The sequence below is a fragment of the Myotis nattereri genome (assembly GCF_964212035.1).
Source record: "Myotis nattereri genome assembly, chromosome: 11".
NCBI classification, from domain to species: domain Eukaryota; kingdom Metazoa; phylum Chordata; class Mammalia; order Chiroptera; family Vespertilionidae; genus Myotis; species Myotis nattereri.
Genome location: NC_138086.1, coordinates 12359338 through 12384450, shown reverse-complemented (window position 1 = coordinate 12384450; position 25113 = coordinate 12359338). Strand labels below are relative to the sequence as shown.

General features: G+C 38.6%; 1 protein-coding gene across 2 annotated transcripts in view; it reads right to left on the bottom strand.

Moving 5' to 3' along the window:
* Nucleotides 1-25113, bottom strand: part of CFTR (CF transmembrane conductance regulator) — a gene marked incomplete at both ends in the record, with an annotated part of 201521 nt that overhangs the window by 140338 nt on the left and 36070 nt on the right. For both annotated transcript variants that reach the window (XM_081102067.1, XM_081102066.1), the window contains 3 exons: nt 3202-3417; nt 15679-15787; nt 18525-18635. In XM_081102067.1, coding sequence (XP_080958193.1) covers nt 3202-3417; nt 15679-15787; nt 18525-18635 — 436 coding nt within the window. The remainder of the gene's footprint in view (nt 1-3201; nt 3418-15678; nt 15788-18524; nt 18636-25113) is intronic.

The window sequence follows — 25113 nt, the reverse complement described above, 5'->3', positions numbered from 1 at the left end:
GAGGCGGCTGATCTATGTTTCTCTCTCATCGATGTTTCTGGCTCTCTGTTTCTCTCCCTTCCTCTCTGTGGAAAATCAATAAAATATATTTAAAAATTGTTTTAAAAAAAGAATTGTTTAGTAGATAAATGGATTATGATTATAAAAAATTACAATCATACTTTGCCTGCAAAATTTAATAAGAATTGATTTTCCATTTATATGAAAGTATCCATCTAATATTTGTTTTAACTAAATTTCTCATATATGTGTTGAGCACTTAATAGATGCAAATCACTATATTTAAGGCTTCAAAGATTATTATTAAGATTTAAAAAAAATATAATTCTTGCCTCAAAGCAACCTAGTACAGACTTATCTAAATATGATAAAGATAAATGAGTTAAAGGGAGTAGAATATAATAGAGTGGTTGAGAGACAGTTCACACATCCGGTTACAAAGTGTGGAAAAATTTTATTAAAGGGGTAGAATTTAAGATGGGTGCTGAATAATGAATAGCATATAGATAAGCCCAGGTGAAGAAGGAATCAAGGCAATTAACTCCAAAACACTATTAGAGCAACATGAGGGTAGGGGAGGAATCCACTGAGCTGGATCACACATAACTTAGTAACAGACCCAGTCTCAGGTGACTGAGTTCTCCCTCCACGGGGCTCAACAAACACTCAGTGAATATGTTTCACTTTAGTTTTCTTTATTTTATTGAAAATCATAGGCAAAGTTAAATTTAGTTTGTACTTAGATTCATTATTTAAAATATAATTTGAACATGTCACAGTTGCAGATTTGGAAACAAAGCAAAATGTTGCCCTATTACAAAATGTGGAATACTGCAGAAAGAATTGGTGGTGGCCTGCCACATGGATGAAAATGGCCACCCAAAGGTACCCGTTTACTTTGGGGACCAAACCACAGCCACCTGGAGATGCAATTGCATTCTTTGGCGATTATATCAAAGAAGGCTAATGAATGTGGCTAGATAAGTAAAGCAAACTGGGTAAGAACAGATATTCAATCATGAGAAAGGAGGAGACGACAGCTTCTAACTTTTCATGAACACATTCTGGATCGGAAAGCACATATATGTATTACTGTATTTGTGCTAAATATAATATGTGGGGACTTATTTACAAACTAACCTGCTCCTTCTTTGATCTCTCCTCCCCTTTAGCCCAAACCATTTCATGATTTTCTCTTCCTGTATAACATGGTTTCTCTTGCTACATGATTTCAGTGCTATTTTCCCTAGTACTTGGAAAACTGCTCACTTCAAGGATTATGATTTATCCATTCTAGAAAATTTAAACAGGTTTTGTACAAAGTTCTCTTCTTTTTAGGTCTTAGTTTCTTAAAATCCTTTATCCATAGAAGAGGGGTAATAGCTCCTACCATAGAAAGTTTGGGAGAGGCTCAAATGAGATAGTATACCTAAATCACTTAGAAGCTTGTCATGCACGTCATTAGCTATTACATATTATGACAATAAGAACTTTTATAAATACTTTTAAAACTGGATTCAACTTTCTTTAACATGCTTGCTGTGTAGATTCTACCTTCTAAATAATCTATAATAATAAAAGCATAATATGCTAATTAGACTGGATGACATTCAGGACAAAGCCGGGGCTGTGACCAAAGCCCGGGTCCTGCAGTGGGAAGCTGGTGCCGGCAGCTGGGAGAAGGAAGGCCTACTCTTGCACAAATTTTGTGCATCGGGCCTCTAGTATCTAATAATTTCTTCACAAGTAAAATTTCTGGATCAAAATAAAATTTAATAAAATTGCTGTTGATTTATCACCCATGCTTTCCTGATCCTTGTGAACTGATAGACTGCAGCTGAGGTGGTTTAAGTAAAATGTGGACTCCATTTTTTTTTCTTGTGCCTCCATAAAAGGCTTCCTTGAACAATAAAGTATGGCTATCAAGGTTTTACAACACAACTGACTTTGCACGTATATTCTAGAAGTGTTATGGGTTATTTGCTAGAGGTAATTTCAGATCCATGACCCTTATAAGCCGCTTAAGTAAAGGTTTTACATTGAGAGAATAAAACAGAGAATAAGGGTAAGGCAGTATCCAAATGATTCAACCTAATGACTTGGTAGATATAATCAGTCACATATGGTCTTGAATCATGTTGTTGAAAACACATGTTATTGAAATTATCTTAAATTGTGTTTGCAAGGTAGCTAACTCTTAATCTGAACTTACCTAAACCATGCTTCAGCAACTTGGGTTCTTGTCTGGACAGTACACACAACCAGAGAAGGTTCTTACGGTTGCCATCTAAGTGCTGTTCTAAAATATTTTGATTTGCAGAACTCACAGAATGACAAAAATCTAACTCAAAATAAGGCAGTGGGTAGGTGAATACACCACTGTGTCATAACTAGTTAAGATGAAAACTTTCAGTGCTTAGATTATCATTAACAATTACATACCATATTCTTATTGTGTTGTTTTAAATATATTTTTATTAACTTCAGAGAGGAAGGGAGAGGAAGAGAGAGCTAGAAACATCAATGATGAAAGAGAATCATTGATTGCTTGCCTCTTGCATGCTCCCCTCTCCCCCATTGGGGATGGAGCCTGCAAACCAAGCATGTGCCCTGACCTGGAATTTAACCATAACCTTCTGATAGGTTAGTGCTTAACCACTAGGAAACACCAGCCGGGCAATATATTCTTATTGAACACAAGCATGCATGGCATTTTGTATAAAACAGTATTTTGTCAACAATGGGGCCTTGACTTACGAGTTTAATTCGTTCCGAGACCGAGCTCGTTAAGGAGCTCGTTAACTCAAATTACTCTATCAACTTAATGCAAAAAATCGGCCAAGAGACAGCTGGTATCTCAAAAAACTCATTAGTCGGGACACTCGTAAGTCAAGGCCCCACTGTAACTTATGCAGATGGTAAGAATCATTTTAATGGGGAGCCATAGATTCCAAAAAACGATGACATGACTAGTGAAAAAAACAAGAATGAAACTATACTATAGGCAGTTTATAGAAGGTGTTCAATAACTATTAAAGTGAATTAAATTATCAAAGGGAATTTGAAACATTAATTATTGCTGCCACTTATTTCACAGACTTATGAAATTGATTTCAGCATGTATCCCTAATTTGTACCCACATGGCATTTAAACCATGATGCTACTCCATGCAGCCTGGAGACTATGCAAGGAAATATTACCTTCTTATAAATCAAACTAAACAAAGCTATCCTCATTTGCATTCCAATGTGATGAAGGCCAAAAATGGCTGGGTGCAGGAGCAGCATCCTCAGGATAAAAAGAAGGCATAATCCTATGCCCAGGTAAATCGCAATGGAGCGTTCCGCCTTATTATCTGGATCATAGGAAGCTATGATTCTTCCCAGTAAGAGAGGCTGGACTGCTTTGGTGACCTCCTGGAGAAGAGAATAAACAGAGAAATGAAATTTTATTCCCCTTTCATAAAATATCCTCACAATTTCAACACAGGAAGTTTTTATCTTTAGAGGAGAACTTAAAATTGCTACACAAAGAACCATGTCATATGTGGTAGAGAAAACGAAAGACAGAAATATCAATGTAAGAGAAACACATTGATTGGTTGCCTCCTGCACAACCCAGATACATGCCCTTGACTGGAATCGAACCCAAGACTGTTTGGTCTGCAGGATAACGCTCTATCCACTGAGCTAAACCAGCTAGGACATATGTGAAATTCTTGCTATTGCTTTTAATATCTTTATACTTAAACTCCGTGTCATTGTGTCACCATTACATTTTTCCATAACCTGTCACCTCTATCACAGTAGACCCATTTGCTGAATTGTTCTTCAGTTGCAATTTATAATAAAATAAATGAAAGGTGTGTTACTCTGATTTAGACATCTATTCTACATATTGTCATTAATGAATTAGTTAGTTGTCATCTGGCCAAAAGAAGGCACACTCATCCCTTGAACAACAATAGCTACTCCACAAAAACATTAGTAATATTACTCTGGGAGGGTGCATGGTCATAGAAAAAAAATGCAGTTTATTTTCGGTAGAGAAAATTCCAGTAATAGGACCATCTGCCAACATCAAACCAACACAAATCTCACAACATGGAACTGCTAATATTCAAGGGTAAAATCAGCATTCCAACCCCCGCCCTTTAGTTTTTCCTACTCTGTTTTGAGCAGCATGTTCTCTAATATTTACAATGGAACCATTAACAGATATCACCTGATTTTTTTATTTGGAAGGGAAAACAATGGTAACTGATACCTAGCTGAGTCTTTGAAGTACAGTCCTTTACAAAAATCATCCCTGTAATGACTGGGAGAAACATCATCCTACATTCTTGGCATGTGAAGGCTGTGTGTACACTATTGGTCAGATTACTTTTGGAGACGCAAGAAATGTCCCAATAAGGCACCATATAAAATAATGCAAGCAGGCTGAGGCTTGAATGTAATAAGAAGGAATATAAATTTACCTGAAAATTTGATCAAATATTTCATTACTTTTTATCAGACACAAATCAAAATGGAATTTGCTTAATGGTTCACTAGAATAACAGAAGAAGACAGATACAAATGTTTAAAACAGCATGACAGTGAAATGAATACTGAATTCAGAGTCACGAAACCCACATGCTTATCCCTGCATGTTACCTACACTCTTTGCCAACTTAGCCTAGTCACTTCCCTTCTCCAGATGGTTTCCTCACCGATAAACTGAGTGGTGGAGCAAGCTGGTCTTGCAGGTCCCTTCAGTGCAAACATCTCTGATTTTATGGCCTGAGTCAGGGGTGTTTCCTGGCACAGGCTGAGGATTTCTTGGGCAATTGGCCTGCCCCACATCCTGCCACCATAGAGGTGTTTTCTACTCAGGGGGATACAAGTCTGAACAATGTTGAGGTCAGAAGACCAAGTGCCTAGAGAACAGCACAAGTAATTGCATTCCTGGTGGGAATTCTCTTGAGTCTCAGTTTAGCTGAGTCTCCCGGAGAAAAATTAAGAAGCCTGAAAATAACTCCTTGGAGATATATCTGGTCTCTCATGGGATCCTCCAGACCAAAGCTTAAAGTCACTGTGAATCTAAATCCTTTAGCAATTCTGTTCTGCCTGCATACCCAGGACAGGACCAGATGTTTCTAGATAGAAAGTCTGCTGGATATTCAGACCATGAAAGAAAGTTTGATGAAAATAGAAAACTTGGTTCAGGCTTGCAATTACCTTAAATGAAATAACACCAAGATAACTTTACCTTGAAAATTGTAATTCCAAATGCAAAGCACACTGTTTCTAACACAAATATAATGATTAATTGAAAAACTTACAAATTTATATTATTTTCTATTGTATGTAGTCAGTAAAATCATCATCATCTCAACTTACTTTAAATATACTTTATGTATCAATCCCAGGAATACTAGGACATTATGTGAGAAGTATTGAGAAGTTAAGATTTTTTAATATTGAGAAATAAATTAATAGCATACCAAAAGTCTACAGAAGAAACTATGGTTATCTCAATAACAACTATAAAGGAATCTGATAAATTTCAGAATCTGTTTCTGATAATCTAAATACACTGAGTGGCCAGATTATTATGACCACCTGACGTTTGTAGGCAAATTAGCTATAATTTCACGCTGAAGTTGCTAGAGGGCCAGACCATTATAAATAGGAAGGCAGGTTGTTTACCACGACAGTTATCCAAGCACAGGAACACAAGGATTGGACAGTCGAGCATTGGAAAAAAAGTCATGTGGTCTGATGAATCACGTTTCCAGTTAATCATGCAGATAGCAGAGTGAGAATTTGGTGGAAACAGCATGAAAGCATGCACCCCACACTCATGAGTACAACCCTTCAAGCTGGTGGGGGCTGGTTTGGGGCATGTTTTCCTGGCATGATTTGGGCCCTTTAATTAGTGTGGAACAACATCTGAACAGCACAACATACCTAAGTATCGTTGCAGATCAAGTTCATCCTATCATGTTTATGGCATATCCCAATGGAGATGGCTTCTTCCGACGAGACAATGCACCATGCCATGGTGCTCGTATTGTGCAGGAGTGGTGTCAAGAACATGAGGGAGACTTTACCTTGCTTAGGTGGCCCCCACAATCACCAGATCTCAATCCAATTGAGCATTTGTGGGACAAAGTTAAAAGAGCCATCAGGCAGCTGGTTCCACAACCATCAAATCTCACAGAACTGAACAATGCTATTCATCAGGCATAGTGTCAGATTCCTCGTGTCACCTTTCAACATCTCGTGGAGTCAATGCCAAGAAGAATCACCATAGTATTGAAGGCAAAAGGTGGCCAAACGAAGTACTGATGGGGTGGTCATAATAATCTGGCCACTCAGTGTATATACAAGGCTAAGTGTCCGACTGGCCAGTACATATGACGCGCACTGGCAATTTAAAAATAAACGTTGACTTGTGCATGATACATATAAAACTCTTGCTGGCTCCAATCACATGCATGTTTTAATTTTATGATACTATATTATATATACTATTTTCACATGTAATTTTTTGCAGTAATGTAATTATCACACATATCTTTCTTCTAATTAATTCCCTTTCAATGTGCACAATTCTGTGTACAGGGCCACTAGTGTTCTGAATAAACTCAAATATTAAGATAATAGAGGCCCAGTGCATGAAATTCGTGCACTGGAGGGAGGGTCCTTCAGTCCGTCCTGTGCCCTCTCACAGTCCAGGACCCTCTTGGGATTAGGACTAAGTTGTCAGTCAGACATCCTTAGCACTGCTGCAGAGGCGAGAGAGGCTCCCGCCACCACCGCTATGCTCGCCAGCCGTGAGCCCAGCTTCTGATTGAGAGGTGCTCCCCATGTGGGAGCACACTGACCATGAGGTGGCAGCTCCTGTGTTGAGCGTCTGTCCCCTAGTGGTCAGTGCACATCATAGCAACTGGTCGTTCAATTGATTTGCATATTAGCCTTTTATTATATAGGACTAGAGGCCCTATGCACGAAATTCGTGCAAGGGGCTCAGCCCTCACAGCCCTGGCTTCGTCCAGAAGGTTGTTCCACTGTTCAGACATCTAGCCTAATTAACATATTACACTTTTATTATTACAGATTTCATTAACCTGAGAAAAAATTCTCCTTCAAAACAACAATCAATTGTTGTTAATAAAACTTTGAATCTTGGCTTTAGAGTCAAATCAATGCAAACAATAGCAATACTGGCTAATTGTACAGTAACATTATTTCTGTAACTTTTTGCTAATATAGTTCAAAAAGAAAAACAACTGAGGTATGAATATTGGAAAGGGGTAGTAAAAGTATCAGTATCAGCATAGTATGTGATTGTCCATAGAACAAATTTTAGTGAATCAAGAGTTTAAAAGGGCCGAAACCGGTTTGGCTCAGTGGATAGAGCGTTGGCCTGCGGACTGAAAGGTCCCAGGTTCGATTCCGGTCAAGGGCATGTACCTGGGTTTCGGGCATATCCCCAGTAGGAGATGTGCAGGAGGCAGCTGATCGATGATTCTCTCCCATCGATGTTTCTAACTCTCTATCTCTCTCCCTTCCTCTCTGTAAAAAATCAATAAAATATATTTTAAAAAAAAAAATAAAAAAACTTAATTCTCTAAAAAAAAAAAAAAAAAAGAGTTTAAAAGGTAGAGATTTAAAAAATATTTATACTAAGAAAATAGATTCCTACATGTCAAGCATAATGATCAATTAAATAAGTATCCCATTTATAGCAATAATATAACAAAAAATGCATTGTAGATATCAATAATTAATAAATATATATCTAGAAATATATTTTAAAATACATTACTAAGAAATATTTTTTAAATCTCAAATAAATAAAAACTTTAAAGCTTTCTAAAAAGAAAAACTGTTGCAAAGATTACAAACTCCTTCAAGTTATTTTATAAGAACATGCAGTCTTCATCAGAATTCCGAGTAGTTTTTGGAAGAGAACTTTTACGCCATAAGAGCATAGGTGCTCTATTTTAGTTCTTACCAATCTCAACACCATGCACAGTACCTAGCACAGAATATTCACTGAGCGTGTATTTGTAGAATAAATGGATAAAATGATTCTAATGCCCTAACCAGTTTGGCTCAGTGGATAGGCTGTTGGCCTGCGGACTGAAAGGTCCCAGGTTCGATTCCGGTCAAGGGCATGTATCTTGGTTGTGGGCACATCCCCAGTAGGTGCGCAGGAGGCAGCTGATTGATGTTTCTCTCTCATCGATGTTTCTAACTCTCTATCCCTCTCCCTTCCTCTCTGTAAAAAAAAATCAATAAAATGTATTTTAAAAAAATAAAAATAAAGAATGTTAAAAACATTATTCTAATTTTCTTTTTTTTAATGAGAGACTAATAAACATTTGAGGAATAAGAATAATGTGTGAGAGGGCTTACATTATAAATATCAAATCATATTATACAACTATAATAACATATGGCATGAGAAAGAAATAGATTAATTCATTTGAAAAGTCCCAAAACTGGTTCAAGTACACTTAATAATTAATATGGAATAAAATATGGCATTTTAATTCAGTGATTAGACTTATTTTAAATAATTATTTGTAAATTCCAGTTAATGTACAATATTATATTACTTTCAGGTGTACAAATCAGTGATTAGATATTTATGTAACTTATGAAGTTATAAATCTAGTACCCATCTGACAGCATACATAGTTATTACATTATTGACTCTATTGCCTATGCTGTACTTTACATCACCATGACAATTCTGTAACTACCAATTTGTGCTTCTTCATCCCTTCACCCTTTTTCTCTCATGCCCCCAAATCCCCTCCCATCTGGCAACCATCAAAATGTTCTCTGTATCTATGAGTCTGTTTCTGTTCTGCTTGTTCATTTGTTTTTTAGGTTCCACATATAAGTGAAATCATATGGTATTTGTCTTTCTCTGTCTGACTTCTTTCACTCAGCACTAAACCCTATAGGTCCCTTCATGTTGTTGCAAAAGGCAATATTTTCATTCTTTTATATAGCTGAGTCATGTTTCATTGTATATACGCACCACTTCTTCTTTATCAATTTACCTATACATGGACACTTAGGTTGCTTCCATATTGTGGCTATTGTAAAAAAATGTTGCAATGACCTATGGATGTATATGTCTTTTCAATTTAGTGTTTTGGGTTTCTTCAGATAAATACTCAGAAGCGGGATTGGTGTGTCTTTCTTTGTCTCTTGTTATATACCTCGTTTTAAAGTCTATTTGTTGTTGCTTACATTTTCATGAAATACCTTTTTCCATCTGTTTACTTTCAGTCTCTGTGTGTCTTTTGATCTAAAATAAGTCTTGTAGAGAGCATAAGGTTCTTGTTTTGTTGTCCCTTTTGGCACCATATGTCTTTTGATTGGAGAATTTAATGCATTTTAATTTAATGCATTTGGTTAATAGATATGTATTTATTATTTCATGATTCATATGTTTTTATCTTTTTTTCTTCTTTAACATTTCTTGTTGAACTGGTTTGGTGGTGATAAACTCCTTTAGCATTTTCTTGTCTGGGAAGCTCTTTATGTCTCCTTGGATTCTAAATAATAGTGCTGCTGGGTAGAGTAATCTTGGTGGTAGGTACCTGGTTTTCATCATTTTTAATATGGCCTGAAAAGTTTCTCTTGAAAAATCAGCTGACAGTCTTATGTGATCGCCTCACAGGTAATTGCTTTTTTTCTTACTACTTTTAGGACTTTCTCTTTGTTGTTCATCTTTGGCATTTTAATTATGATGTGTGTTGGTGTGGGCCTCTTCGGTTTCATCTTGTTTAAGATTCTCTGTGCTTCTTGGACTTGTATGTCTATTTCCTTCACCAGGTTAGGGAAGTTTCCCATCGTAACTTTCTAAAACAAGTTGTTTGTTTTGTTTTTAATATATTTTTATTGATTTCAGAGAGGAAGGGATAGGGAGAGATAGAAACATCAATGATGAAAAAAAAATCATCGGTCACTGCCTGAACGCCCTCTACTGGGGGCCAAGCCCACAACCCAGGCATATGCCCTTGATAGGAATTGAACCTCAGACCTTTCAGTCTGTAGGCTGACACCATCCACTGAGCCAAAGCAGCCAGGGCTCTAAAATAAGTTTTGAATTCCTTGTCCTTTCTCTTCTCCTTCCAGCACCCCATGGTGCAGACATTGATATGACTGAAATTTTTCCAGAGACTCCTTAAACTATCCTCATTTTTAAATATTTATTATTTATTTATTTATTTATTTATTTATTTATTTATTTATTTTTGCTGTTCTGATTGGGTGTTTTTCCCTTCCTTATCTTACAAATCACTGATTTGGTCCCCTGCTTCATCTACTCTACTGTTGATTTCTTGTAATGTATTCTTAATTTCTGATGGGTCATTTTTGTTTTCTACTTCTATTTTTTTAAGTATTTTATTTTTTAAAATATATTTTATTGATTTTTTTTTTACAGAGAGGAAGGGAGAGGGATGGAGAGCTAGAAACATTGATGAGAGAGAAACATCGATCAGCTGCCTCCTGCACACCCCCTACTGGGGATATGCCCGTAAGCAAGGTACATGGCCTTGACCGGAATTGAACCTGGGACTCTTCAGTTGGCAGGTCGATGCTCTTATCCACTGAGCCAAACCAGTTAGGGCTCTACTTCTATTTTTATGTTTCCTATCTCTTTGTCAATGTTTTCAGAAAGTTCATAGAGTATCTTTATAACCAATGTTTTCAACTCTGCATCTAGCAGATTGCTTGTCTCCATTTTATTTAGGTGTTGCTGTGCTGTTTTTTCTGGAATTTTGTTCTGTTTTCATTTGGGACATGTATCTGTCTCCTCATTTTGGCTACCTTGCTGTATATGTTTCTATGTATTAGGTAGAGCTGCTATGTCTTCCAGTCTTAGTAGAGTGACCTCATATAGTAGGTGTCCTACAGGCCCCAGTGGCACAGCCTCCTCAGTCACCTGAGTTGGGTGCTTCAAGTACGCATCCTGTGCAAGCTGTGTACACACTCCTGTTGTAGTTGACCTTGACTGCTGTTGGCACCTCAATAAGAGGGATATACCCCGAGGCTGATCAGCTGCAAGAACTCGCTAAGACTGCAACAGAGGAGCTGCCGTGCAGAGACTGATTCAATGGAGCAGAACTTGCTTTTTAGCAGGGATCTGGTGCCAAATAAGTCTCTCTTGAGTGTGTCATTCATGAAGGTGCTTGGGTGGTGCACTTCAGCCTGAAGCAGTCCAGCAGGTGTGCTAGCTCTAGGGCTACCCAGATATTGCAGGCCAAAGTCAGCTGCCACCTGTGTCCTGCCCAGCTTAGCTACAGAGCAATCTGCAGATGGCTCCTATTTTTGCTGGCTTGGAGGTGGCCAGGAGAGGCCAAGCTGTGAATTAAGGCTAGCTGCCACTAGTGTTGGGCATGGGGTTACTTAGAAGCACAGGGCACCTGGAGACCAAATGCTGCTTGTTTGGGGTTCATGGACCTTTGAGAGATTTCAGGAAAGTCTACAGCATGAGCCAAGACAGGCTGTTTGTATGAGAAAACCACTGGAAATAGCTTGAATGAGCCCTAAAGTTGGGTGGGGCGGGATACAGGGAATCACCTGCTCAGGGAAAATGGTGTTAAGCTAATGGAGACTCAGATATGGTGCCAGCCTGCAGGCTCTGTGGGGGGAATGCTCACCTAAGAAACAATGGCCTCTGACAGTACTTCTGTAAGAGAAAGCTGGTCTTCCAGCCTTCAACCTGAAGCCAGACAATTCAGTTCCTCCTCCTACATCCCTGCTGCCTTTTGGGCTGCTGTCCAATGGTTAAAGCTCAGAGTGAGCCCGAGAACGTCTGTGCATGGGTCATTTGAGAGGCATGCCCGAGACTATAGAAGTGCTCCATCTCACTTAGCCACAATCCCTGCTGGTTTATGCAATCAGAAGTTATGGGGACTTCTCTTCCTGGCACTGAAACCCTGGGGCTGGGACCAACAGCCAAGATATCCCTCCTGGTTTTTAATCACCAACCATGAATGTGGGACCAGCCCATTTTGCTTCTCTTCCACTCCTACCAGTCTCAACATGGCTTCTGTATATTCTTAGTTATAGGACTTTGGTTCAGCAAGATTTCAGGTGGTTATGAATGATGGTTGTTCTGTAGTTCAGTTGCAATTTTGATGTGGTTGTCAGAGGATGCAAATACCACATTTACCATCTTCACCAAATGAAATTAGATTTAATGCATAAAAGTAATTTCACCCAAGTTGCACTGACATGTATCACAATTCGATGATGGAAATATGTCCAGAGCTGCCTAGGAATCGAGAATATTTTTGAGTGAATGCCAGTGAATTTCTTATCATAATAAATATGTTGTGATAACCATATTCTCTCAGTAATCTGCTTACACAATTCTGTCACATTGGCTTCCTCTGTTTACCCTTAATTGAGTCTCACAGAGCCAGTTTCAACAGCCAGTTTGTTTTATATGCTGGGAGCCTTAGATATTAAAGACAATGTTGAATCTGGCTGCTAAGCCAAATGGAAAAAAACAAGTACATAGTTAATGACGAGAGGCCGTAGCTAATATGATTTAAAATTACATCAACATTGCAGAGAGACTAGCTCCTCATGATGACATTTCCTTTTTTCTTAAGCTTTCATGGTCAACAGCAAATGGTACAGTACTGTTTCAATCAGTACTGAAACCAATCAAACATTATACCACAGCTATCCTGATTTAGAGGGATATATAGGCCATTTTGAAAGTAAGTCTACCCTTTACCAAGAATAGTGTTACAGCAACTTCAAGAATCCCTGTTCATTTCATAAAAATTAAAAATTACTAAGATGTCACACACAAAGGAAATAAGGAATGCCCAGAAAAAAAACACACTGTAAGTAGTGAGGCATTGGGATAATTTTTTTAAAAGAATAGAGGTCTTATTATAATGTCTACATTTTCACCCCTTCTTTTCTCCCTGTAAGCAACAACACCAAATAGAGTTCTGCGATCCGATGCCCTGAAAAGCTACACTCATTTTAACCACCTCAGTAGTTATGTAAATTCTCTAAGACTTACAGTTTTCAACACTTTACTTAAAACTGAATGGCTTCAGCGAGGCGGCGTTTTCTCTGTGACAAGGGTGAGCCACTGCCAATGTTAATTTTCCTCTCCATGCCTTTTCAGCGTATACATTTCAGCTGCTATGCCATTGACTCTTTTCCTCGTCAATACTCTGTTCTTTTTGCAAATAAACTTTGCCCTTCAAATGTGCTGCCGGTTGCAGACCTCTAGCCCAGGGCTCAGGTTAGCTTGGGAGCACCTCTCCCCTCACTCTCACCCAGGAAAGGATTTAGGATTCCTTTTGCTGAGATATTTTTAAACTTGAGAAGTTTAAGAATAAGTCAGTCCTCCACACCCACTCCATTCTACTACTCCTTAATTTTGTTTGTAAGTTTGATCCTTGGCGCTGCTGGCTCTTGGGTGGATTCCATACAGTGCTTTCCCTAAGTGGAAGTAAGTGAGAAGATTCTAGTTGGTTCTTGTGCTTTCTGCTGTGAACTCTCTTCAGATTTGCCCCTGAGGTGGCCTAGGAAGAATCCTCACCCTTAAAGCTTCTGATAACCTGTGTCTCCTGAGAAGGTGCAAAGAAACTCAGCAGACTCAAGACCAGTTACTAGAGTCACCGTTCTATTGAGAACCTAAATACAACCATTACAGATATAGTTATGCAGCAAGTGTAATCTGAGGTAGTAGAAGGATCACACGCTTTGGGGCTATCATTCAAATTTACCATATGCATGACTTTAAGAAAGTCATGCAATTTCCCTGATTCTCAACTTCCTTTTCTGTATATTAGATTTATTAAGAGAATCAAGTGAAATAATCTGCATAAAGGGCTTCATGCTGAACCTGGAACAGATTAGGTGCAATAAATATTAAACCATAGCATGTTCATTCTGGGGTCTGTGTACACAAGGCCAAAAAATAATGTCAATAAAGATGTTTGTGTACCATCTATTCTTTCATACTTAGGTAAGTGCGTTTGTTCACAAGGAGCATTAGGCTGGTGGATAAATTATTTCACAAGCCAGAGAATAAAAGGAGCTTGATAAATAGGCCTCTCTCCCGGTTTCTATTCATGTATGCTTATGTTAATTACTAGGAGGAGCATGTGATAGAGAACATGACTAGAAAAAATGTTTAATTTCACCACAATCTTAGTTATAATGTAACACTTGTTTGCAGTATTTTTTTATTTCAATCCAATAATGATTTATTGAGAAAGTTATATTCTTATATGATACGACCAGAGCGAATTATACTTTTATAAACTAATTCAAATATATAGAATATAGTCATTGAAGCAATCAAAATTCTCCATTTTCTAGTAGGAATATAAATTAAATAGTCTGAAAATTATCAATACATAAATTTTTTTAACAAAATAATTTTTAAAAATTAAGTCAATAGAACCAGGCGCTATGTATAAAATTGTTTCCCAAAGCTATGAGTGCTCTTATTGAGAAAAATTACCTCAAAGATATCTTAAAAGATAATGAATTCTTCAGTTATCTTATTCACATTTCTGAACAAATTATTTTCATCTCCAAACTGTTGATGGTTTGTATAGGAATACATAGATAGTTAGGTAGGTAGATAGACAGATAGGTAGGTGGTTAGGTAGGTAGATAGGTAGATAGATAAATTTCAAAAGGCAGAAAAACTTTTCCAACAGATTATTTAGAGTAGCACAAAACCTTCTCAACATTAATGTGATCATCTCTGTCAAGATAAGTTTTTCAATGTATTTTTCAATCTGGTGTGACGGCACTATAGATTCTTAAAACAATGCAATTGGTATGGCATCTCTTTGGGAGACTGCTAATTCTGCAAAGCATAACGCCAATATGAACACAAGTGCACCCAGATGGTAGTTCACATCCCAAAGGAAATTTGTGCATAACTTTCCCTTCAAGACTAAATAAGTTTTCAGTTTGCCATTGCCTTGTATGGGTTATAATCGAGGATTCAAAATGAGGCTCAGATGCCCTGGCCGGGTGGCTCATTGGTTGGAGCATCACACACACACACACACACACACACACACACACACACACACACAAAAGGTTGTGGTTTTTCACATACCCAGGTTGCATGTTTGATCCCCAGTTGGGGCACCCACAGGAGGCAACTAATAAGTCTCTCTCTCTCTCTTTCTCCCTTCCCTTCCCTTCCCTTCCCTTCCCTTCCCTTCCCTTCCCTTCCCTTCTCTCTCTCTCTCTCTCTCTCTCTCTCCTCAGTTGGGGCACCCACAGGAAGCAAATAATAGATCTCTCTCTCTCTCTCACCCCCTTCCTTTCTCTCTCTAAAATACCAATGAATATATCCTCAGATGAGGATAAAAAATGAGGCTCTAGTGATCAAAGTCACATATGACATCAGCTCAGGAATGTCCCAGATGGCACAAAGCCTGGCATTTTTAGGCACGGTGCTCTCTTCACATTGATAATGGTGTAGGAGACTAAGAAAACAAGAATACCTCACTGCCAAATTTTTACATTTGGTTATTTTTTGTTGAAACAATTCAGCATGAAGATACGATGTCAAAAAATTACAGTCATATATGTCACTGGCTGAATTAGACCTAATAATTATTTTATCCATAATAAGCGTAGAAATGCCATCCTTACCCCTAAATATAATAAGATTCCATAGAACATAAATTTCCAGAAAAAGCATCGCCGGAGGGCATTAATGAGTTTGGGATTTTTCTTTGATGCCAGCTCTCTGTCCCATTCTCTGCAAAGGAATAAAATTGGGACCAATAAGGTGATTGTACAAATATTTGAGTTGTTTTATTTTCCTTAATATAGTTTTACTCACAAGGACATCCAAGAAGATTAACCAAGTGATTAAAGAGATAAAAATTTTGGAGAACTTCAAACACCAATGCTCAGTCAGATATTTGGCAGAATTCAATGCTCTACCCTGTATCAATTTTATTTGTTAAAGAAAGGTTCTGGGCTTCTTAAAAGCAACACAAAATGTAGATAATAAAGTATGACTTGTGAATAGACATTGCTATGATTGGAACAAGGAAAAAGATAAACAAGTATTTGGTTTTTTCTCCTTCACCTCTTGATTTTTACCTGTTTAGAATTGTAGTACATTTTATATAATTTAACCATCAAATAAAAAACAAGATAAGAAAGTCAAATGTATTTTTCTGTGGTTTAACATTAGAAAAACTTGTTAGTCTGTTTTTTAAATGTAGGGACATGACACAAGTATCATCAAACTTAATTGTCAACTACCTAAAGTCATTCTAAAGTAAGACTTTGTAAGATCAGGACAGAATCAAATTCCATATTTTCTAGTAGGAATATAAGTTAAATAGTCTGAAAATTATTGATACATAAATGTTTTTGTTTTCTTTTAAGTGCTATAGGTTCATCAGCTGACTATAATTATTTTAAGTTATGCCACTACTTTCTATTAGTAAAAGCCCCTCTTTCTCTTCCTAAGCGGGTAAAATATGGTATCTCTAAATATTACCTTCACCTTCATTTTTAAACTGTAGAGATGAAAAGTTTCATGAACAACAGGCATGAACTAGATAAAAGCTTTGCATTTGACCAACGGCTATTCATGTAACTATCAATCTACTACTATTACATGTGGTTCTAAGTTACTCCAAAGAAAGAACACATGACTGAGATTTGTAGGCAAGCTTGGTAGTCTCTGTACATGAACTATGGCTTTCCCCAGAAGCCTACTATCTATAATGCCTAATTACCTTATTTTATCTCTCTATTTCTCTACCTCTTCCGCACACACATGGAGCTTGCCTCCTATCCATATCATTCAGTGACTCACAACAAGGTAAATATGGAGGCAGACACAGCTTTCCTCCAAAGGAATAGTCAGATGGAAAAGCCAAAGAAATGGTTTCAAGGTGGGAAGAAATATTTAACACTAAAGTCATGTAGAAAAATGTCATTATATTTGATAATTAAGAGGCCTCTGGTAACCCCTATCAGTGTGGTTTTAGGAACACAGTAAACATGGGAATCATATTTTAGGGAGGTGAGTTGTAAATAAAAGGTGAAGAAGTGAAAATACCAAGAGAGCAGAGAAATATTAGCTATGAAAGAAAAAGAAGAAAAAGAATGGGGGCAGTGACCTGACGGAAAGGCAAGGTTGGGAACTTTTTCTTAATGGGTAGGACTTGAATAATTTGTAGCCCAAGAGAAGTTAGCAGATTTAGGAATTGGTCTTTTATCTTAAAAATGTGAATTTTTCTACTCCTACTGGCCTAACTCTTTGATTAAAATAAAGAAAAATAAGGTTGAATATCTTACTTTGCCTTAAAAATGTAAAAAAAAAAAAATGAAATGACTTTAATGATAATAATCAAATTGCAAGTCTACTCAACTTTATTTTGGTACAGTAGTTAGTAGCAAATTTTCATTTTTATGATTTTTATTTTATTTTATTGCCAATTCCCTCTCTCTTTCATTTGGTATCAGACCCCATGCTGCTCGCACAAGACGCCATCTAGCTCATTCATGGGTTGTGGTTGGTCCAAGGAGTGAGCATGTGACTCAAGAGTCTCTGAAATTTTTCACATTTGGCCAAGGAGAAAGGGCTCTGTTCCCTGTGGTTTATAAAGATATTAGCTAAGAGTTCTGAAGACTCACTGCATGGAGGAAGCTCCTCTGAGAACATAAAACCAACACAAGGTATATACCATCAGCTGGTACTTCAGTCCCTGTTTCACTCAGTGCCTAAGGTTAGTTCTCCACCTGGGCCATCAGACAGACCACAGGAGCCAATAAAGTCCTTCGTTGTATCTACTTATGCTAGTTAGTTGGGTTTCTCTCACTGGCAATCAAAGGGTTCTAACCAGTGCTCTTAGGAAGAGGGACTTCTTGTAACGGGAGAAATTGTTCCTGGGGAGGCCGGGAGTGCAGACATTGGTTTTACAATCCTGGCTCCGTCAATCATTAACTGGCAAATTACATCAACTCTCTGAGCCTCAGTTTGCTCTTCTGTGAGATGGAGATAATAATGCTTTCCTCCCACAGTGGCTGAGAGAGATACTATGGATGATGGCCAGTACACACTCAAAATCACGAAATTTTTATGTTTCTTTGCTATCCAATAGCCATTACCTTAAGATTTCATTTATATTCAAAATTTAAGATGTTGGAGGCAAATATACATACTTTCCTTGATATAGATGTTATTTAAGTCTTTAAAAATATCCATCTAATGTTCTTTAAAGACAGATAACTTCTCATATTTCTAATATGTGGAATATGTATTTTTCAGAAAAAGAAATAATTTCTCATGAAAATGTTTTCTTCCATCATATCACTGTTTAATTCCTAATTGATCCAAACTTCAGAAAGAAAATAAGATGCTCCTATTTTAAATATGCTATTTTACACATTTAGCCCTCTAATATGTCAGTTCTGTAAATAATCAATATTAATTACTCTCTCCAATTAATAAGCAATGTACATGAACATACCTTTCTAATATTTCAGAGAGATTGTCAGCAGAATCAGCTGAAGAGATTTGGTATATGTCTGACAACTCCAGGCGCTGTCTGTACCCTTTCCACAAAATTGGTCCATTCCAACTAAAATAAAAGAAAGACAGATAGAAACATTTACTTGATTTGGTTTCTAATACAGACATGGAATCTGATATCAGTTCAAATCTTCTAGCATGTGGAGAAGGGTGGACACAAACTGTAAATGTGAATAACATAAGTCAACATATACATAAATACCAGGGCTTCATATCTTATGGGACACATCTGTATAAAATACCCAGTACCTATGAAATAATGTGACTGTTGCTATGTAAGAAAAGGATCAAGAATGATGGTAGAATCCTTCCTAGAGGAAAAAAAACACTAATAAACATTTTGTGTTAGAAGTATTCTTAAAACACACACACACAGCCCCCAAATAACCAGATATTTGGAGTTTATAATTGCTAAAATTGCTAAAGTCCAGTCTCTACCACTTCAAATATAAAATGATCTGTGGATGATAAGAAAGTAGACTTTCAATCAACACCCTTTAAACCTTACACATGTGTTACCACAGCACATGAAACTCAGCAATGAGCTATTTGTTTAATGAATTGACTATATATAGCTAGAGGGTTAATGAGTAGTCTATATCAAATTGTTTAATTATCATGTCTGAATTATTACCTAAGGGTGGGGATCATAACTTTCTTGTATTTTATCTCCTTACCCTGCATCATAAATAACAATTTATGACAGAAACTAGTGAAGCTGGTATGGTAAATAATTAGGCAGGATACCCCGTTATTTTCAAGTACATTGTCTCTAACTATTATGGATAAGGCAGAATAATCTTCACAGAGATAAGAAAATATAAAAAGAAGAAGGAAAAGGAGGGTGAGGGAGGAAGAGAAATATAAAACAAAGAAATCATGTACAAAAAGAAATTCCTAAATGAAATTTGAGCATTGAGACTTTTCTTGAATGGAATTTCATTTACTGAAGAAAGGAAATGAACTTCCAAGTAGTGATCCCCAAACTCTTTCCCTTAGCATCTTTTTTCCCTTCAGAGATGTCTAAAACTTTGTGTCATTGAGACTTTGGTAATGTATCAAAAATGCATGTTAGCCCCCAAAATCAAACAGGTCCAGTTTTTTGCTTACAATTCCTTGGTCTCCAGCTTCTTTAATTGGCCCCTGCCTAAGTTCCTGATATTTCTACAACTTGTCCTTCCTTTAAAGGTAACTGAATTAGGGCCCAGTGTGAAGGCTAAGTCATTTCATCAACCATTTCTTGCTAATATATCAATGAATGACAATGGTTTATTATGTTACTTTTTTTCACTAACTTGCAATATTTGCATTCATAACAAGAGCCTTAGCAAAAAGGATGATAATTAGTTTTTTGTCTTTATTCCCCAGTCTGATATATTGCTAATTATTCCTGGAGAACAACAATAAAAATAATTGGGAACCGTCTGAATATTGCAATTAAAGTAGTGCCATGACAATTCAATATTTGCAGTGGGCATGATCTAGAAAGTGATGTCACACCCAGCTGGTGCCATCTTGGTATCAAACATTGCACTGGAAATAACCTTGGAAATATAGGTGGCAGTTAGGCTGTGAAAAATTTGCGACAGCAATTTAGGATATAAACTCCATCATGTTGATTATGAGTCTTTGTAAACTTAAACCAAAAAGTGAAAAAGTGAAGCAAGTGTGTGTATGTATAGCACTTTCCAAGGAACTTCCACAAACATTACCACATTTTGATTTTAACTTTAAAATCTTGGTATGTAGCCTGGCCAGTGTTACTCGGTGGTTGAGTGTTGACCTATGAACCAGGAGGTCATAGTTCGATTCCTGGTCAGGTCACATGCCCAGATTGCGGGCTCGATCCCCAGGAGAGGGTGTGCAAGAGGAAGCCGATCAATGATTCTCTCTCAGCATTGATGTTTCTCTCTCTCTCTCCCTCTCCCTTCCTCTCTGAAGTCAATTTAAAAAAATCTTTTTAGGTAGAACAAGTTGGAAATAATGTTCCTAGTTTAAGGATAAAATAATGGAAGCTCAGAGATGCTAAACTTGTCTGTTAGTAAAGACAAAAACTATAGATTTTTAGCACATTCTCCTGACTTCATTTCTTCCTTTATCATGTGCAGCTTTCTCTATTTAAGAAACTTAAGCATGGTGAGTTGTATGAGACAAACAGCTGGAAGGTGAGCCTAGAAGCAGGAAGACCAAAAGCTGACAGACTGTAGGCAATGGCAAAACTTTAACCATTCCTTCTCCAGGAAAAACAAAAGCAAAGGGAAAAATATGGCATGTCATTTGTCAGTTTCTCTGGTGTAAATAAATACTCCCATGTGACCAATTACAAGCTACCAAATGTGAAGTCATTGAACACATAGTTGGGAAGAGATATACAATCGCATATCATAATATAGAATGTTTACCGTTCAGCTGCAATGACCATAAATAACTTCAATAGCATAGAAAATAGTAAGATGTAAAATAATTAGGTAATGGCACCTTTCAAGATTTTATTACCTTTGTTTCAATATAATTTATTTAACGATAAGTTTAGATTATTTAATTTTTAATACCAGTTGTGCTTAACAACCAGCTTACAAATTTCCTAAAATTTTAACAATAAGAAACAGCTCACCATAGCACATCACTGTTGCCAGATTGTTGAAAGACTTGGAACAAGGTGATGGCATTGAGGACAGAAACCAAAGGTCCTATAGAAGATTTAGTAAAAGGGAAAATATATCCCATCTCTTATAAACCTAGCATTTCACTGTTTGAAATTATTAAAATTTCACATTAAAATTACAAATAGAATTTCACTATCTGCAAATACAATACAAAAATACATTTTCAGGAAATTTTAAAATAAAACTTTTCAGCTCTTTTTAAAAATACATGAACATACATCTTTGGTCCATATCCTTGGTCCTGATGACAATTCCCATAAGTGAGTTTCCATATCATTTTAGAGTAGAACAATTTGTGGGCCACTTTTTTTTTTAAATATATTTTATTGATTTTTTACAGAGAGGAGGGGAGAGAGACAGAGAGTTAGAAACATCGAAGAGAGAGAAACATCGATTGGCTGCCTCCTGCACATCTCCCACTGGGGATGTGCCCACAACCCAGGTACATGCCCTTGACCGGAATTGAACCCGGGACCTTAAAGTCTGCAGGCTGATGCTCTATCCACTGAGCCAAACCGGTTTCGGCTGTGGGCCACTTTTATAAAAAAAAAAACTTCCTGTGTTATCTGTGCCCATTTTAATATTGTTATACAAGAGTTCCATATCCCAGAATCATCAAACCAAACATATTCAATAGTAATTGAAACTCAAATTAGCCATTTATAATCATTAATATAATTTTATTTCATGACAGGTTCACCATAGTAAACCTGTATTTGTATTCTGAAATAGAAACTTCAGTTAACTGAAATTACAAGAAATAAAATAACTTTGGCAATTTCCAGTTACCTTAGCAAAAGAATTTATTCTGTGCAGGTAAGCCAGTACAATTGAATAAAATTTCTGCCAAATCAAGAGGTTTCCCATGCCTACCTCAAGCCAGTCTTAGAAATATAAAAACAGCCGGAACCGGTTTGGCTCAGTGGATAGAGCGTCGGCCTGCGGACTGAAAGGTCCCGGGTTCGATTCCAGTCAAGGGCATGTACCTGGGTTGCGGACACATCCCCAGTAGGAGATGTGCAGGAGGCAGCTGATTGATGTTTCTCTCTCATCGATGTTTCTAACTCTCTATCTCTCTCCCTTCCTCTATGTAAAAAATCAATAAAATATGTATAAAAAAAAAAGGAATATAAAAACAAAAACAAAAATTCCCAGATATCTACAATTAGGTATTTTATAAAATACTAGAGACCCGGTGCACAAAAATTTGTGCACTCGGGGGGAAGGGGAGGTCCCTCAGCCTGGCCTGTGCCCTCTCGCAGTCTGGGACCCCTCGGGAGATAACGACCTGCTGGCTTAGGCCTGCTCCCGGGAGGCAGAGGGCAGGCCCAATCCCTAGGTGCAGCCCCTGGTTGGGCTCAGAGCAGGGCTGATTGGGGAGTTGGGGCGCCGACCCTGTCATGCACAGAGCAGGGCGGATCAGGAGGTTGCAATGCCACCCTCAGTCACACTCAGGGGTAGGGCCCATTGGGGGGTTGGGCCACCGCCCCCTGTCACACTCAAGGCAGGGTCGATGGGGAGGCTGCAGCGCCAATCCCTGTCACGCACAGAGCAGGGCCAATCAGGGGGTTGGGGCACTGCCCCCTGTCACGCACAGAGCAGGGCCCATCAGGGGGGTTGGGGCTCCATACCCTGTCACGCACTGAGCAGGGTCGATCAGGGGGTTGGGGAGCTCCTCCCTGTCACGCACAGAGCAGGGCCCATCAGGGGGTTGGGGAGCTCCCCCCTGTCACTTACAGAGTAGGGCCGATAGGGGAGTTGGGGCACTGCACCCTGTCACACACAGAGCAGGGCGGATCAGGGGGTTGGGGCACCGCACCCTGTCACACTCAGGGCAGGGCCGATGGGGAGGTTATGGCTCTACCTCGACACACACAGAACAGGGCCCGTGGGGGGCGGTTGGGGTGCCGCCCTCTATCACCCACAGAGCAGGGCGGATCAGGGGGTTGGTGCACCACAGCCTGTCACACACAGAGCCGCAGGGCAATCAGGGGGCTGGGGAGCTCCCCCTTATCAGGCACAGAGCAGGGCTAATCAGGGGTTAGGGCACCTTCCCCTGTCACGAACAGAGCAGGGCCGATAGGGAGGTTGTGGCCCCGCCCCTGTCACACACAGAGCCGCAGGGTGATCAGGGGGTTTGGGCGCTGCCCCCTGTCACGCTGATCCCGGTGCCAGGAGGCCTCGCGGCTCCGCTGATCCCGGTGCTGGGAGGCATATTACCCTTTTACTATATAGGATAGAGGCCTGGTGCATGGGTGGGGGCAGGCTGGTTTGCCCTGAAGGGTGCCCCGGATCAGGGTGGTGGTCCCCACTGGGGTGCCTGGCCCGCCTGGGTGAGGGGATGATGGCTGTTTGCAGCTGATCATACACCCTTCAGGGTGGGGGTCCCCACTGGGTTGCCTGGCCAGTCTGGGTGAGGGGCTGAGGGCTGTTTTCAGGCTGGTGGGTGACTGAAGCTCCCAACCGCTCCTTTTTTTCTTTTTTTATTATTCTGGGCCAGCTTTAGCTCTGAGGCTTGGCTCCAGCCCTTAGGCCTCCGCTGCTGAAAGCAGGTTTCTGGCCTTTGTTTACCTTCTGTATTTGAAACAATGTTGCGATCCTGCTGGCTGAAGCCCGGCCGACTAAAGCAGGTATCTGGGGTTTTGTTTAGCTTCTATATTTGTAACATAGTTGCTTAGAGTTGCAGTTCAGAGGTCAGCAGCGGCAGGCGGGGAACGTCGGAGTCCTCCGTCACTGAAGCAAGCAAGCCTCATGTTTGCTTTAAGCTGCCTGGCTGCCGGTCGCCATCCTGGCTGGCAGTTAATTTGCATATTGCCCTGATTAGCCAATGGGAAGGGTATCGGTTGTACGCTAATTACCATGTTTCTCTTTTATTAGATAGGATTAGCTGCTATAAAACTCCAGCTACCACTTCTCTTAAATAATCCTGAGTAGGTTACACATACTTGGATAGAATTTAGGAATGTCCAGTCAGGATTTCTATCTCAGTATTTCTTCCATTAGAAATGAATGCATGCCTTGGTTGGGTAGCTCAGTTGGTTAGAGTGTCATCTTGATATGCCAAGGTTGTGGGTTCGATCCCCAGTCAGGACACATACATGAAACAACCAATAAAGGCATAAATAAATGGAACAGCAAATTGATGTTTCTCTCTCTCTCTCTCTCTCTCTCTCTCTCTCTCTCTCTCTCTCCTCTCTCTCTCTCTCTCTCTCCCTCTCTCTCTCCCCCCATCTCCTCCCTCTAAAAGTCAATTTAAAAATAAAAATAAATTTAAAAAATTTTTTTTAAGTCCAGGTGTTTCATTAAGCAAAGCAAGTACACCTGGAATAACCAAAAGCAATAAATCTTATTCCTCCTCCTCCTCCTCCTCAAATTTGTTCCATCATCTCTTCCTCTCACTTCAAATTGATCTTGTCATCCTCCTTCATTCATAAGCAGTCATTATATATTGATAATGAACTATATACTGATCTACTTAGAAACTGTCAGTTTCTAAAGTTCTATTTCTAAGAGAAACTAGCTAATCATTAATTATGAGGTAGTAATCAGAGATCACTAAGATATACAGTGTTTTATAATTTATCAATTTCAAACTGACTTTTTAAAAAAGTCTAGTGCCCCAGGCATACTATTCTGTTTACTTAACTGAGAAGCTTCAGGTTTTGTTGAAGAAAAATGTTATCATTTCATTTTTAAGAGAGGAGAGAGAGAGAGAGAGAGAGAGAGAGAGAGAGAGAGAGAGAGAGAGATGCAACTATATTTAATTAGTTTCATTTCTTAGGACAAAACTTCCAATTTTTGTATAGAGTGATTGGTAATTCTTTATAATAAACGAAATTTCCATTTATAGCCATTATTAAA